Source organism: Falco cherrug, chromosome 1 (assembly GCF_023634085.1).
Source record: "Falco cherrug isolate bFalChe1 chromosome 1, bFalChe1.pri, whole genome shotgun sequence".
NCBI lineage: Eukaryota > Metazoa > Chordata > Aves > Falconiformes > Falconidae > Falco > Falco cherrug.
This window is the reverse complement of record NC_073697.1, coordinates 100,135,327-100,149,651: the sequence shown is the minus strand read 5'-3', so window position 1 is coordinate 100,149,651 and position 14,325 is coordinate 100,135,327. Positions and strand designations below refer to the sequence as shown.

Below are 14,325 nucleotides of genomic sequence, written 5' to 3'. Positions count from 1 at the left end.
GCCATCCGTGCACGGCAGGGTTGGAGGGATGGGTTTCTAGCTGGGGCCAGCAGCAGAGCGCAGGGCTCATCTAACAAACCCCCAGAGGTGAGTGTGTGAGGAGCGGGGGAAGGCAGCGCGTCCCCCAGCCAGCTCCATGCCCCTATGGCTAACGGGGGGTTCTCTTCCAGCCTTCGAGCGTGGCCACTGCTACGAGCCCTACATCCAGAACGGGAACTTCACCACCTCCGACCCCACCTACAACCTGGGCACCACCGTGGAGTTCACGTGTGACCCTGGGCACTCCCTGGAGCAGGGCCCCGCTGTCATCGAGTGCGTCAACATGCGGGACCCATACTGGAATGACACGGAGCCGCTGTGCCGAGGTCAGTCCTTGCACCGTGGGGCAATGTTGGGTAGTGTGTGCCAACGACGGCTGAGCCCTGCCTGCCTCTTGCTCCCACAGCCATGTGTGGTGGGGAGCTGACTGCCGTGGCCGGGGTGATCCTGTCCCCAAACTGGCCGGAGCCCTATGCGGAGGGGGAGGACTGCATCTGGAGGATCCACGTTGGCGAGGAGAAGCGGCTCTTCCTGGACATCCAGCTGTGAGTAGCTCAGGACCCTGGTGCCTATCTCTGCCCTGCCAGTGCTCAGCCTGCTTTGGTGCAGTATCTCCACTCCCCTCGCCCCAAGGACCCGCACTGTTTCCCTGTTCTCCCCCTCAGAGCTTTCCTAACCTCCTGTGATGCACTTGGCACCCAGGGGGAGGTCCAGGGCAGTACCCAGTGCTGCTCCCTGAGTTTAAAGCTCTGTTAAACCATCCATTGCAGTAGTTAATTGTTCCTGAGATGGCTTCTGAACTCCTCCAGAGCGAAACCACAGGCAGTTGGTGCCACAGCAGCATGCGGTCACGTGCAGCTCAGAGTGACACACAGTGCCATCACAAACTGGTTTGTACGGGGCTAGGAAAGTCTGGGACATCCATGAGATGGAAACCTCAGCTCGGTCTTTGGCTTGAATGTGATAGAGGCACTAAGGGAGGGTGAGAGGCAGAGGGAGGCTCTGCCCAGCCCTCTCTCCTGAGTCCTGCCTTCTTTCTCTTGTGGGACCAACATGTCTTCACAAAACACATCAGTTCCCCTCCTGACTGCCAGCCTGGTAATGTGCCTTTCGGTGACGTTGCTCGGAAAGCTGCAGGGAGCAGAGCAGAGCTACCAGCAAGCCCTGGCTGTGCTGTCCAGGCATGGGCAGGCACGGCAACACTCACTGCACATGCCGGGGGTCAGAGGGATATAGGATTCAATGCCAGGCTGGGAGCCCTTGGCATAATAATGCCGCTGATGCAAAGGGAATCTCCTTTGATGCTATTTTTGATTTTCAAGAGGGCACGTTTCAAGTAGGGGCTTAGAGTCATCAAGATTTTAAAGCTTCCTGTAAAATCACAAGTCAGAGCTCCCAGTGCACCTCTCCCAGCTTTGTGGGTGCTTGGGCTGAGCAGAACTGGAGGCCAAGTGATTTGAAGTCATCAGACATAAATGTCACTGAGGAAATCATGTTTGACAGAAAGCAGAGATTTACTACAAATGTCAGCTTGCCATGGGGATTAGCTGGGCGCCTTCCAAGAACATTCTTAATAAAACATTTGGGGATCAGCTCAGGCATCTCCAAACAAGGCTGAATTAGTCAGCCAACATGAAGGGCAGGGGTCCTGCAGTGACCAAGCGTGGCCTGGGCTCACAGGTATCGTGCATGCACGGCCGGCTGGATCCTGCCTGTGTGCAGGAGCCCAGGCTTCGCTGGGAAAGTTACTTCAGCCTGAAAGCTGATGGAGTGTCCTCCTGTGGGGCCAGCAGCATCTCAGTGCTCTCCCCCTGCCCCTCTTCCCCAGGGGAAGGGGAGGACGTGGTGTCTCTGCCCCAGCCCCTCCTATGCTGCCAGGTAGCAGAGCGCTGGGTGCTGGCTGTGCTCCCCAGCACCGCTGAGCCTCACCAGCACCCAGGATGGGGCAGGATGAGCAAGGGGAAGGCGAAGTCTGTGCCCACTTTGGGGGTGATGTGATCATTTCACCCACACCACCAGCACTGAACAGGCAGCCCGTGGTGGGGCTGCAGGGACTGCAGTGGCAGGCAAAACAGCCTGGCAGCAGGGCTGGCTGCCGGGGCGGGGGGCGGCGGGGCAAGGTTTGCTCCGGGATGTGCATCCATCACCTGCCCTTCGCCTGGGAGCGAGGAGAGAGCCCCTGGTCCCCTCCTGCCCGAGGGGCAGCCGCATCCCTGCTGCAAAGGGCGCGGAGGGGGCTGCTGCGGGTGCTGGCCCTGGCTCTGCAGCAGGGTTGGCTGCCTGCCCGGCCTGCGTCCCCTGCCCCGCCTGCCCCCCCTGCGCCCCCTGCCCCCCTGCCCCCCCTGCCCGGCATCCCGCCGCCCGCCCCGCCCCGAGTGCCCCGCCCCGCCCCGCCCCGCCCCGCCCGCGCCGCCGCGCGCCATCCGCGGTCCGGCACCGCTCTCTGCTGGCCGGGCCCGGGCGGGGAGCGGGGAGCGCCCGGCGCGGGGGCAGAGCTGAGCAAGGCGGGGGCGCCGCGGGGGGACGGCACTTTGCACGCCGTGGGCAGGGTCCGGTGTGGCGGGTACCGGTCCGTCACGGCGCTTTGGGCCGCCCCCGCCCGAGCAGCCGCCGCACTCGGCACGGGGAGGGGGCCGGGGTGAGCTCTGGCGGGGGGGGCTGCCGGCAAAGCAGCGCTGCTGGCCTGCTGGGGCCGGGCCACAGCACAGCGCTTGCCCAGCCTGCCTGGGGATGGGACAGGGGTGGGATGGGATGGAATGGCACAGGGATGGGGATGCAGATGCCGATGGGACTGGGACAGTGATGGGGATGGGGATGGAAAAGGAATCACCATCCCTGGAAGTATTTAAAAAACATGTAGATGTGGTGCTTAGGGACATGGTTTAGTGGCAGACTTGGCAGTCCGGGGTTAACAGCTGGACTTGATGATCTCAAAGCTCTTTTCCAACCTAAATGATTCTGTGATGGGGATAGGGGTGGGGACAGGCCACAATGCAGGTTCGTTGCACTGCAGTGCTGGAGTAGGCAGTCACCTCACTGCCCCTTCAGCCCAACACCATCGTGTCCTACCTGGGCTCCCTGCCCAAGCTGCTCTCTAACCAAGCTCTCCTTTCCAGCCTGAACCTCACCAACAGTGACATCCTCACCATTTACGATGGGGATGAGCTCACTGCTCACATCCTGGGGCAGTATGTCGGCAGCAGCGGCCCCCAAAAGCTGTATTCCTCCAGCCCCGATCTCACCATCCAGTTCCACTCAGACCCTGCTGGGCTCATCTTTGGGAAGGGGCAAGGATTCATCATGAACTACATAGGTAGGAAAAGCAGGGTGCTGGGTGTGTCCCCTGCTCTGCCGCTGCAGTGCAGGTGGCAACTGTGACATGCAGCTGGACCACGCTGTCCAGGTGCCAGGTTTGGAAGCAGGAAGAATTGCTGTGACACCAACACTTCTTTCCACGTCCCACCAAGCTCCTGCAGAACCCCCCAGCCTCACTGCAGGTCTCTGAGTCAGACAGCTCTGGGGTGTCCCTGTGTGTCTCCCCTCTTCCAGGCTGGCAAGAAGACAGTGGCATTTTTGGTCCCTGTTGGCCCTGGTTTGGCCCCGTGCAGAGAAGAACAGGGAAAGAAATTGCTGGAACTGGGGATGCAGGATCCACTCGCACTCTCTGTCAGGCAAGAAGCTGATGGTACTGAGGCACTGCAGCAAGGTTTCCTCCTAAAGGAGGTTACTGAAGGCAGTCCCCAGGTGGGCTCCTGAGATGGATGTTCCCAGATCACAGCTCCTTGCTCCAGAGAGGCTTAGACTACATCTGGAGATGCCTGTTTGCATCGTCCTTTGGTGCAGCCATGTCTGCCAGACTGGGGTGGCTGGTGCCCAAGGAAGGGACAAGGACTGGGAAGGGCACTTCTTCCCCACGGCTGCCCGCAGTCTTGCTGCCTGCCTCTCCCTGCACCTGTCTTCCCCTGGCAGACTTCTTCCAAGTGTGTTTTCTTCCCACTGCTGACAGCTCTGGTTATGACAAACCAGATCTGCAATGCAGATCACCTGCGAGGCTGCAGGTCCCCTCCTCGGTGCACTGCAGCACATGCGGCCGAGCTCAGCTGTGGACACGGGGCTGGGGAAAGCAGGGCAGAAACCCCTCACCGGAGCAAACCAGCCGTGCCGTGACCATGGCATCTGCACCATTCCTCTCCTGCTCCTGCAGCCAGAGCTGAGCTTGGTGTTCCCAGGCTGCTCTTTGTGTCCTGACCCCAGCACAGACACTGCTCTTTTTCCATCAGCACAGTCCTTCGCCCACTTGTAGGGTCAGGGCTGGGGAGGCTTTAAAGAGCCCGTTACCCACGTGGTGCCCCTTGCCTCTGCCCAGGGGATGCCACCCGTGGACTGGGCTGCCGGCTGTGGCTGTGCCATTTGTGGTGCGTGGGGCTGGAGGGCTCTCAGGGAGGGACAGGCACTTGGGGAAGTGCTGTGGGTCCACACGCAGTGGGTCCAAGGAAGGCTGTGCCGTGGGGTCCCACTTGTTGGGTGACAGCCAGCATCTCTCTTGGCTGCAGAGGTGTCCCGCAATGACTCCTGCTCTGACCTGCCCGAGATCCAGAATGGCTGGAAGACCACATCGCACACGGAGCTGGTGAGAGGGGCCAAGATCACCTACCAGTGCGACCCGGGCTATGACATCGTGGGAAGCGACACCCTCACCTGCCAGTGGGACCTCAGCTGGAGCAGTGACCCCCCCTTCTGTGAAAAGAGTAAGTGCTCTGGGCAACGCGCTGCTGTCCCCATCACATCACATCACATCACATCACATCACACACCACTTTGTACGGCTGCTGGTCCCCGCTGCCATGCCAGGACTCCCCTCTCAGACAACCTGTTTTCCCCAGTTATGTACTGCACAGACCCAGGGGAGGTGGAGCACTCGACCCGCCTCATCTCCGACCCGGTGCTGCTGGTGGGAACCACCATCCAGTACACGTGCAACCCAGGCTTCGTGCTGGAGGGCAGCTCATTGCTGACCTGCTACAGCCGCGAGACGGGGACACCCATCTGGACCTCGCGGCTCCCACACTGCGTCTGTAAGTTCGGGCCATTTCCCACAGCTCGGCTCTTCTGCCTGGGGGTCCTGGGAAGCCCTGCCCTGCAGCTGGGACCTTCCCCAGCCCCATGGGGTGGAGCAGAGCTTTGAGCTACCTGAAAGCGGGATGGGGTGAGATCTTGGGTGCTTCCCTGCTGCCACCCAGGCTCCTTCTCTCCCTTGGCAGCCCTGGGGCTCACTCTGAGATGTGTTCCCTTGCAGCTGAGGAGTCACTGGCCTGTGATAATCCAGGATTGCCAGAAAACGGCTACCAAATACTTTATAAGCGCCTTTACTTGCCAGGAGAGTCCTTGACCTTCATGTGCTATGAGGGCTTTGAACTCATGGGGGAGGTTACCATCAAATGCATCCTGGGCCAGCCGTCCCACTGGAGCGGACCCCTGCCCATCTGCAAAGGTAACAGCAGTGGTCGCTGGGGAGGTGCGGGGACCGGCAATTCCTCTGACCCCAACCTGGGACAGCCGAGCGACCTCCGTCTGGGGCTGCAGACCCCCAGCGGTTCTCTAGCTGGGAGCTAAGGTCATCTGAGACCTGAGTGCTTTTCTGGATTTGTGCTGAGCAAGCTCTGCTGCCCCGGGGAGGGGGAGCAAACCCTCCGGCCCCGTGCCGTGCCGTGGTGCAGGGCAAGCCTTGCTACTTGCTTGCTTTCTTTGCTGCTTCCCATAGCGGCTTGCTCAGACTCAGCAGGGATGCTGTCCTTGGGCACCCACTGAGATGGGAGAGCTCAGCCCTAGGAAACCCTCTAGGTGCTGGTCTGAGTAAGGTCTGGGGTTAGTGTGCTTTCTGGACGCTGGAGAACCCTCCATTGTGCCTAAGCTGCAGGGATAAATTGTTCTTAATTACTACTTTGAGAATAAGTGGAGACCTTGTCTCTTGGGCAGCAGGGCTCTCTGGAGGGTACCACCACCCCAGGCAGAGCCGTCCTCCAGGTGTCTCGCTTGCTCAACCCCCTCAGCCCCATGCACCTGCTTACAGAGACTGAGAGCTTATTAAAAACTGAAAGTTTGCAGCATGGCTTGGAACCAAATGGGGCAGGGAAAGCCTGGGCCTGGGCTCCCCATGCGGCCAACACCTGCCAGCCAGTCAAACCCAGTTACATAGCAGTAACTCTCCGTTTCTCTTCCAGTGAATCAGGACAGCTTTGAACATGCTCTGGAAGGTGAGTGACTTGCATTTGCTGGATGAGCCCTGTGCAGGGCCCTCAGCCAGAGCCTGTGTGGAGCCCAAGGGGAGGGTGGGGAGAAGCAGAGGCAGAGAGGGGATCACAAGGTGCTTGCAAATGCCAACATAATAGATCTTGTCCTTTTAGTAGCAGAAGCTGCTGCAGAGACATCGCTCGAGGGGGGAAATATGGCCTTAGCCATATTCATCCCGGTGCTGATCATCTCCTTGCTGCTGGGAGGAGCGTACATCTATCTCACAAGGTGGGGTGCAGAGTCAGGCTGGGGGGCTGGTGGCAGAGCCCCCTGGGGATGTGGCCAAGGCTGGCTCAGCATCACTATGCCCTTGCCAGCCGCACACCCTGGGCACGGTCCCAGGGAGCCAGGCATTGAGCTCCCACTCTGGGGTCCCTGGAGTGCTGGTGGGGAGCTGGCATGGGGGGGATGTGGAAGGACGGGGGTGGTTGTACTTTGTTCTGGGGTTGTGCTGTGCAGCCCAGGGACTCTTGCGTCTCCCTCACAGGTGTCGGTACTACTCCAGCCTCCGCCTGCCCCTCATGTACTCCCACCCCTACAGCCAGATCACAGTAGAAACAGAGTTCGACAACCCGATTTATGAGACAGGGGTGAGTCCTGCTGTGCCCGTTCCTCTCTGGGGACCGTCGTGCTGAGGAAGTGCGGGTTTTGCCAGGTGTGCAGCAGTAGGATGAGTCCAGCCATCCTGGTGCTGAGTAACGGGGCAGGAGGCTCCATCCCCGTCGGTTGCTCCCGAGGGGCCCGCTGGGCTCCAGCAGACAGGAGGAGGCAAAGGGGGCTGCGGGGTCCTGGTAGGCACTGCTTCCCTGCGAGCAAAATGACACCCAGGGCTTCTCTTGCCGCCTGGGAATGGGAAGATTATCCTGAAATGCAGCTGCTGCCCTCAACTGGCTTTTTCTTCTTTTCAGGAAACAAGAGAATATGAAGTTTCGATATAAGGACATCGGTAAGAGAGTCTCCGGCTGCGAACTTAATGTGCTCTCATAGAACTTCCTCAGTAACTAATCCAGAGACCACGTGGAGTTTGGTTGGACCCCTGGACCTGCTGTTGTCTTTCCTTTTGCCTCTTTATTGAAGATTTTACTGTTTTCTTCACTGTATTTATTCTATTTAAACTGCGATAGGTGTGCTGCAGAGCCCTGGGCACAGGCAGCAGTGGGAGCCGGGGCAGAGCCAGGTCCCGGCGAGGCCAGGGCAGTGTGGGGGCACATGGTGTCCCCCCCGGCACAGCGGCACGGCAGCACGTCCCCTGGCACTGTCCACACACGTGCAGGGTTTTTTTTGCGGTTCTGATGTTGTTAAAAATTAAAAATGTCTCCATTGCAAGAGCCTGCAGTTGATTGCTGGGAGCTGAGGTAGGCGCAGCGTTTGCCACAGGGTCCTGCTGGCACTGCCAGCCCTGCCAGTCCTGCAGCTCCCGGCTCCCCGAGCCCCCAGTGGGACCTGCAAGGCGGGGGCTCGGGGGCCTCTGTGCCACCAGTGCAGGGACCATCCTCACTGTGGGGAAGTGGAGCGTGGCTCAGGAAAGCCGCCCGCCAGTGCGGAGCCCTGCTTGCTGTGCCGGGGAGCAGGGGACAGCCTGGCACACACGAGGTACACGCCACTTTCTTTTCCCATTTTGCTTTGGATGCTGGAGAGGCAGTGACCCAGGACCCACAGCTCTACGGAGAAGCACTAACCAGTGCCCCCCAGCAGCCCAGCCCAGCAGGGCACTGCCGGGGAGCCATGCGCAGCCTCCCTGCAGCAAAGGGGAGCTCCGCAGCCAGTGCCTCTTTGCTCACAACAGTTGTTCCTCAAACACTTGCCATGACCCATGCCAGGAACCCCCCGATCCCACTAAAGGCTGGAGGTCACCCCTTGCCCCCAGGTAGCATCTCAGGGTAAGCAGGATGGACTGGGCTCCTTGCTACCACTCCCGCCAGCTGCGGAGCTCCCCTTTGCTGCAGGAGGGTCCGCTGCCTACCCCAGTGTGTGGGCAGCCACACCAGCAATGGTGCCAGGCAGAGATGGAGGCAGCACAGCCCACTTGGTGCTTCCCACCCAGACCCCCGTGGGTTTGCAGCTCCCACCCGAACCCCCTGGGCTGGCACCTTGCTGGGCCTCGCAGCTGGGCAGGAGATGAGGAGGGGCAGGGGAAGAAGGTAGAGGTTTTTTGGGGTAGAAATAACAGGCAGGCAGCATGGCCAGGCTCTGGCACGGGAGACCAGCCTGCAGGGAGCAGAACAGGCAGAAGTCAGCTCATCAAAGCTGGGCCCATCACAGGCAAGTCCCAGTTCAAGCCTCAGCATCCCCCGCACTCCTTTGCTGCCTTCACCCCTGCCAGAGCCAGACACTGGTGGGGCTGCCCCCCATCTGCAGGGACACAGACCCCAAAGGGCCATCTCCTCCCCAGGCCCCCCATGCTGCCAGCCCCCCAGGCAGCGAAGCCACCAATGTGTCCTTGGCTGCTGATGTCCTTCTTTTGTCCTTGTAGAACAGCAATTGTAACCATGGGAGGCTGGTTTAGTTTTGGGACGGTTAGTGCATCTCTGCAGTGTACAGCTGAGACTTAGTTTTTTTCCTTTAAAAACAATGAATGTGTGTTTGTAATTTGTAAAGGTTAAAAAAAAAAAGAAAAGAAAAAAAAAGAAAAAAATGTGCCAAAAATGTACTAAGCATTTCATTTCCCTTCATACATGTCTGTTTTTATAAGAACAATGTGAAAATTGCTGGGATTAAATATTTTTGAACATGATGAAGTACTTCCGTGGGAAGCTCTAGCTTTCAATATAACCTCAATACAAATTGTTCTGTATTTTTAAATGTCTGAGATAAGTTTGCAGAGACCTGGACAGCAGGCAGGCCCTGCTGCACAGGTGCAGGGGGCTACAGAGGGGCAGGAGAGGCCGAGTGCCGCACACCTTGCTGCAGGATGGCGGCCACATGCCTCTGGCTTGGCTCTGTGTGGTTTCCAGGGGCCAGATCCTGAGCTAGCCAAGCCCTGCGGGAACATGGGGTGAGTTGGTATGACCCTGGGGGCGTTTCATCTCCTCGGGACACCCCACGGGAGCTAGCACTGGCTCCCCCCACACCCAGCCTCATCCCTTTCCTGAGCGTTGCCCGTGCTGCAGCCACAGCGATGCCTCATGAGGCGGGTGGAGGGTCCTGCCCTGAGGTGTGGGGACCACACTGGAGACCCATGGACAGAGGATGTGCAGAAGGTTTGGGGTGGAGACCCATGGCCGTGTCACAGAGGATGTGCAGAACGAGGGAGCCCTGTCAGCAAAGCCCCTCAGGGCAGGAGGCCTTTGGGGACCCATCCTGCCTGTGCCCTGCTCACCCTGCAGCACAGGCTGTCACCCAGCAGCTCCACGGCACGTGTGCCAGCTGGGGCAGGGGAGCTCCCCAAAAGCACAGGGAGAACATGGGTGGGGGGCTTCCTCGCCTGCCCCTGTACAGCTCTGCACCGGCTGCATCCTGCACTGCTGCAGTGTGGAGCAGGCAGGCACAGCTCCAGAAAGATCTCAGGGCTGGGTGGGAAAAATGGGGAGCCTCTCTGGGCTGAGCTGCTCCAGTGGGAGCTCATCTCTGCCCCCCACCTGCAGGAGGTTTCTCCCCCAAGCAGCCCTCTGAAAGCCAGCCAGGCCCTGCCGCATCCCTGGAGAGCCGAAAACATAAAAAGCATCAGGTGTGCACAGGGCAGGGTCCTGCCTGGGGGAACCCCAGCTGCCTGCGGGATGGCCCCAAGCATGGCCCCGCTCCAGGAGCATGGTGATGGGATGGCTGCTGTCATTGCCTTGCTAAGGAGCAGGGCCACTGGGAAATCCCAGGATAAATACCTTTTCCTGACACCTGCAGAGTCCCAGGTTTCCCTGGCAGTGGCGATGGCCAGCAGGGAGGGACAGGGATGCACAGTTCACCCAGCACCCTGGGAAATGCCCAGGGAAACCTGGGGCTGCCCGTCCATCCCTGCCCCTCCCCACATGAAACAATAAAATAATCCTGCACTCTCCAAATGTGCTTTTTAAAAAGGTTATGATGTGACATAAGACAATAGCTTCGTCTAGCAGCTGTCAGGCTAATGCACAGGGGGGCGAAGGAGCCAAGGCTCTGATGCAGAGCATTCCCGAGGGAGGAAGCTTGGGTTATTTTTGGACAGAGATTGCAAGAGAATTAAAATGAAGAGGGAAAAAAAAAAAAAATCTTGATGCTGCTGTTCCTCCTCCGTGACGTAAAGCAGGAACCAATCTCTGGCCTCGAGCTTTGTGCTGCAGATTAAGCTTTGTCTGGGCACAGCAGCCACAGCCATTACCCACCTCTCCCCTGTGGCAGGCGCGAGTGGATGACACAGTGTGCTTGTCCCCTGGCAGTCACGTAGCCAAGGGACCCCCACGTCCACCCACCTGAGCTCAAGGGCAGAGCAGCAGGGACCCCTCGCCTCCTTCCCGTCCCTGCCCAGCCCCAGCGCAGGGGCTTGCAGTCCTCAGCCGGATTTCACACAGCCATTCCTTGGTTGCGTTCCTGCGCCATGGCCCATCGCGGGGTTATTTCTCAGCAGGAGCCAAAGCAGTCGGCGAAGCATGCTAAGGACAGAGAGCTGGGGCACCAGTGGGGCCCCAGCCCCCCTGCTCTGCTAAGGGCAGACCGGTCATGGGGTGCCCGTGGTCACTGGTGTCAGCGGTGACAGAGCCCTGGGGCTGGCGCTGGCACCCTTCAGTGCAGAGGGAAAACAGCAGTAGGGTGGAATATGATCAAAGAGGAAAGAGCAGGGGGCTCGGGGCTGGGCTGGCAGAGGGGGCTGGCAGCACAGCAATGCCCAGAGGTGGAAATGCTGAGGGACGAACACAGGGCTGAGCAGTAAAGCCATGCTCCGAGGATCCTGCTCATTGCCTGGGCACAAGCTGGTCAGGAGGGGACTCAGGGAACAGGAGCCTGTGCAGTGTGGGTCTCCTCAGCTCGGGAAGCACAGGGAGGGCCCCCCCTGGGAGCACTGTCCCAGCTCCAGCCTAAACGCTCGGGGAAATCCTGGCCCTGGCAGAACACAAGCACAGGTTTGGCTGCAGCCACATCCTGGCAACGGCTCAGGGGGACACCGGGTGGTGTCTGCCCCAGGAGTACATCTCAGGAAAGGGAGAAGGGATCACTGGAGCCAGAAGGCTGCCACACAGACAGGGTTCCTGCCAGGGTGCCGCTGGGCAGATCTGTGCCAAGTGCATCCCAGGGCTGTTCCCAGCCCTTCTGCCGTGAGATAGTTCCTGTGCCTGCTCTTGCTGCCTGCTTGGCCCCTGCCAGACCCTTCTGTCCCTGCCTGGAGCCCCGTCACCCTTCCTGGTGCTCAGGTGCTAGCAGCAGGGCAGGGCTCACGCCTCCATCCCGCAGCTGCCCCATGGCTGTGGGCACCGGCAAGGGAGCGGCTGCAGAGGCAGGGCTGTGGGGTGGGTGCTTGGGGTGCTGCAGGCTGGGGTCCTGCTTGCAGTGCTCCAGGGGATCCCAGCTGAGCCATCCCAGCACCCCTGCCTCCCAGGAATGACCCTCCCCAGACTGGGGAATCACCGAGGCCAAAGTTCAGAGGGACCTGTGAAGCACAAACCCAAGAGGAGGCTGGCAGCAGAATTAACCCTCGCAGCACCCCTGCCAGCCCCTCAGAAGAGCACAGGGCAGAGGCATCCAGCCCCTGCACCCTCAGCGTGTGGCAGGCATGGGTGGTGCAGGATGTGTTGCAAGAAACCTCTGTGCTGCATGCTGTGGACTTAGTATTACTGGGGAAATGCACACCAGGGACTCAGGATGAGACCCCCAGTCCTGCAGACCTCCAATTCCGCCTTATCTCCCCGGAGCTATGGGAAAGCTGCACAGCAGACCGGTTGCTGGAATGTGTGCAGTGTTGGGAAGGCGGTTGCTACACCTGAAGGGTGAGGAACACCAGATGACATCCTAAAGGCAGAGGAAAGACAGGGGCAGCTCATCCCACAGAGACAAGATGAGCAGCAGAGCTGAGGATCAGGGTCTGGAGGGGCCCAACAGGGAGCAGAGAGCAGAAGGCAGACAGAGGGAAGAAAGGATGGGAGAGTCCAGAGCCTGGTGCCAAGAGCCAGCAGACTCTGTGACTGCCAACAGAAGGATGCGCTGTCTGCCAAGAGCAGGCAGGAGCTACGGGGTGAGGCTGAGATGGGTCTGGGAAAGAGCAGGAAGGAATAAACTCACCCTTCTTTCACCCTGCAACATGCAACACTGCCAGAGCCCTGCAGAAGCAAACTGGGGTGGGGATGTGCTTGCGGTAGCACAGGGAAACAGCAGGAACAGACAGGATGCAACAATGTGCCAGGAGAGAAAGCAAGGTGCAACTTAGGTTTGCGGCAGGTGGGGATGAGGTTGCTCCAAAGCAAGCACACACACCTGAGGGGCTGAGCAGAGCAGCCTTTACTTCACTTCTAAAACCCAGCCCAAGCTGTGATGGGTAGCTACCTGCAGCCATAGGCTGGCTACCTGCAGCATGCAGGCACCGGATGGCAAAACCTGTGAAACCAGGCAGGGCTTCTCCCACATCGACACACGTCCCATGCAGCTCCACATGGCACTCTGCCACAGGGCAGGACAGCGCTGCCAGGGCTCTGCCTGCACCCGGGCTCTGCCTGCGCTCAGCTCAGCCCAGCAGCTCATCTGGCACTAGGGGGAAAGGTGGAGGGAGGGCTGGACCACTGGTGCTCCTGGGGACCCTGGATTTGGCAGTATTCACTTAGGTGAATGGGAAATGGAGTGGGGAGGAAAAAAGCAAGCAAGCAGGAAGCAGAGAGGCTCGTAACAAACTGTTTCTCCACCAGCACTTAAAAGTTGTTAAGGGACACCCAAAAAATACTACTTCCTCTTTGACCAATCTGCAAAGCTGGTCTCCCCTTTTCCATAGGGCCAAACCCTGGGCGCAAGGTCAGCTTAAAAAGGGAACGTTTTGCCAACCCCTTTGGCTGGTGGGACTGGCTGGCGCCAGGTGTGTGTGGGGAGGCTGCACTTCCAGTCCATCTGCTCCAAGTGCTGAACTGCTGCTGTTAGACACGGCTTTGGGCTGCTGGGGCTCTGCAGCTCCTGTGCCCGCTGCCTGCGGGCTCTCAAAGGCAACTCCCAGGAGCTGAAGCTGCCATGGCCTGGGAGCCTCAGCCCCGACAGAACCCACAGCTGAATGAGGAAGCACCTTGGAGCAGTGGGAATGGGAACAGGAGATGCCAGCAGACAGGTTGTCATTTACTAGTGGAGGGACCCTCCTAACTTGAGTGGCAGGAATTGGCTGTGAGTGTAGAGGGGGGCTCACACACTTCTGCCACCCCCTGGGAATGCCCACATCCCCTGGGGCTGCCTCCCCAGGCATCTGCATCCATGGTGCTGCATCCCAGGTGCCCCCAGGCCAGCATCTCCTGCATCCTGGGAACAGCTTCCCTCCATCCCAGGTGCTGCAGCACACCCTCACATCCTTGTTGAGGCATCCCCTGGCTGCCTGCATCTTGGGCATTGCCTCCCTGGGTGCTCCTGTCCCCTGCATACCAGATGTGTGCATCCTTGAGGACCAGCAACCTCTGCATCCTGGGTGCTGCATCCCCAGATGCCTGTATCCCTGCAGTCCCTCCATCCCTGGGTGCCTGGACCCAGCATCCTGCTCATCCCAACTGCTACATCCTTAATAGTCTGTGTCCCTGGAGCCAGCCAGCATCCTGTCTCCTGGGCGCCTGCATCCTTTCTTGCATCCACCCCTGGGACAGCAGTCCCGGGGCCAGCATCCTCCGCATCCTGACGGGTGCAGCCCCCAGTGCCTGTATCCTTGGAGCCCGTTTTCCCTGCGTGTCCTCCTGCACCCCCATTCCCCACCCCGGTGCCTCTGCACCCCCTGCATCCCAGCTGCTGCAGCCTCAGGTGCCCGTGTCCCCGCGTCCCCGCAGCCCGGGGTAGCCGCAGCCGGGATGGATGCTCCCCGAGGGGATCAGCACCTCACCCTCCCAGCGGCTCCGGCCCCAGGACCCCCACCCGGGT

General features: G+C 59.8%; 1 protein-coding gene across 3 annotated transcripts in view; it reads left to right on the top strand.

The window, feature by feature from the left end:
* SEZ6L (seizure related 6 homolog like) overlaps positions 1 to 8,985 on the top strand; it is a 50,855-nt gene extending 41,870 nt beyond the window's left edge. For 2 of the 3 annotated variants that reach the window (XM_055699133.1, XM_005439583.3), the window contains 10 exons: positions 171 to 365; positions 446 to 584; positions 3,156 to 3,352; positions 4,593 to 4,787; positions 4,923 to 5,114; positions 5,336 to 5,530; positions 6,261 to 6,293; positions 6,444 to 6,558; positions 6,818 to 6,920; positions 7,239 to 8,985. In XM_055699133.1, coding sequence (XP_055555108.1) covers positions 171 to 365; positions 446 to 584; positions 3,156 to 3,352; positions 4,593 to 4,787; positions 4,923 to 5,114; positions 5,336 to 5,530; positions 6,261 to 6,293; positions 6,444 to 6,558; positions 6,818 to 6,920; positions 7,239 to 7,268 — 1,394 coding nt within the window. In that variant the 3' untranslated portion in view covers positions 7,269 to 8,985. The remainder of the gene's footprint in view (positions 1 to 170; positions 366 to 445; positions 585 to 3,155; positions 3,353 to 4,592; positions 4,788 to 4,922; positions 5,115 to 5,335; positions 5,531 to 6,260; positions 6,294 to 6,443; positions 6,559 to 6,817; positions 6,921 to 7,238) is intronic. The other variant, XM_055699137.1, reaches the window with a different exon arrangement.
* The last annotated feature ends 5,340 nt before the right edge of the window (positions 8,986 to 14,325 follow it).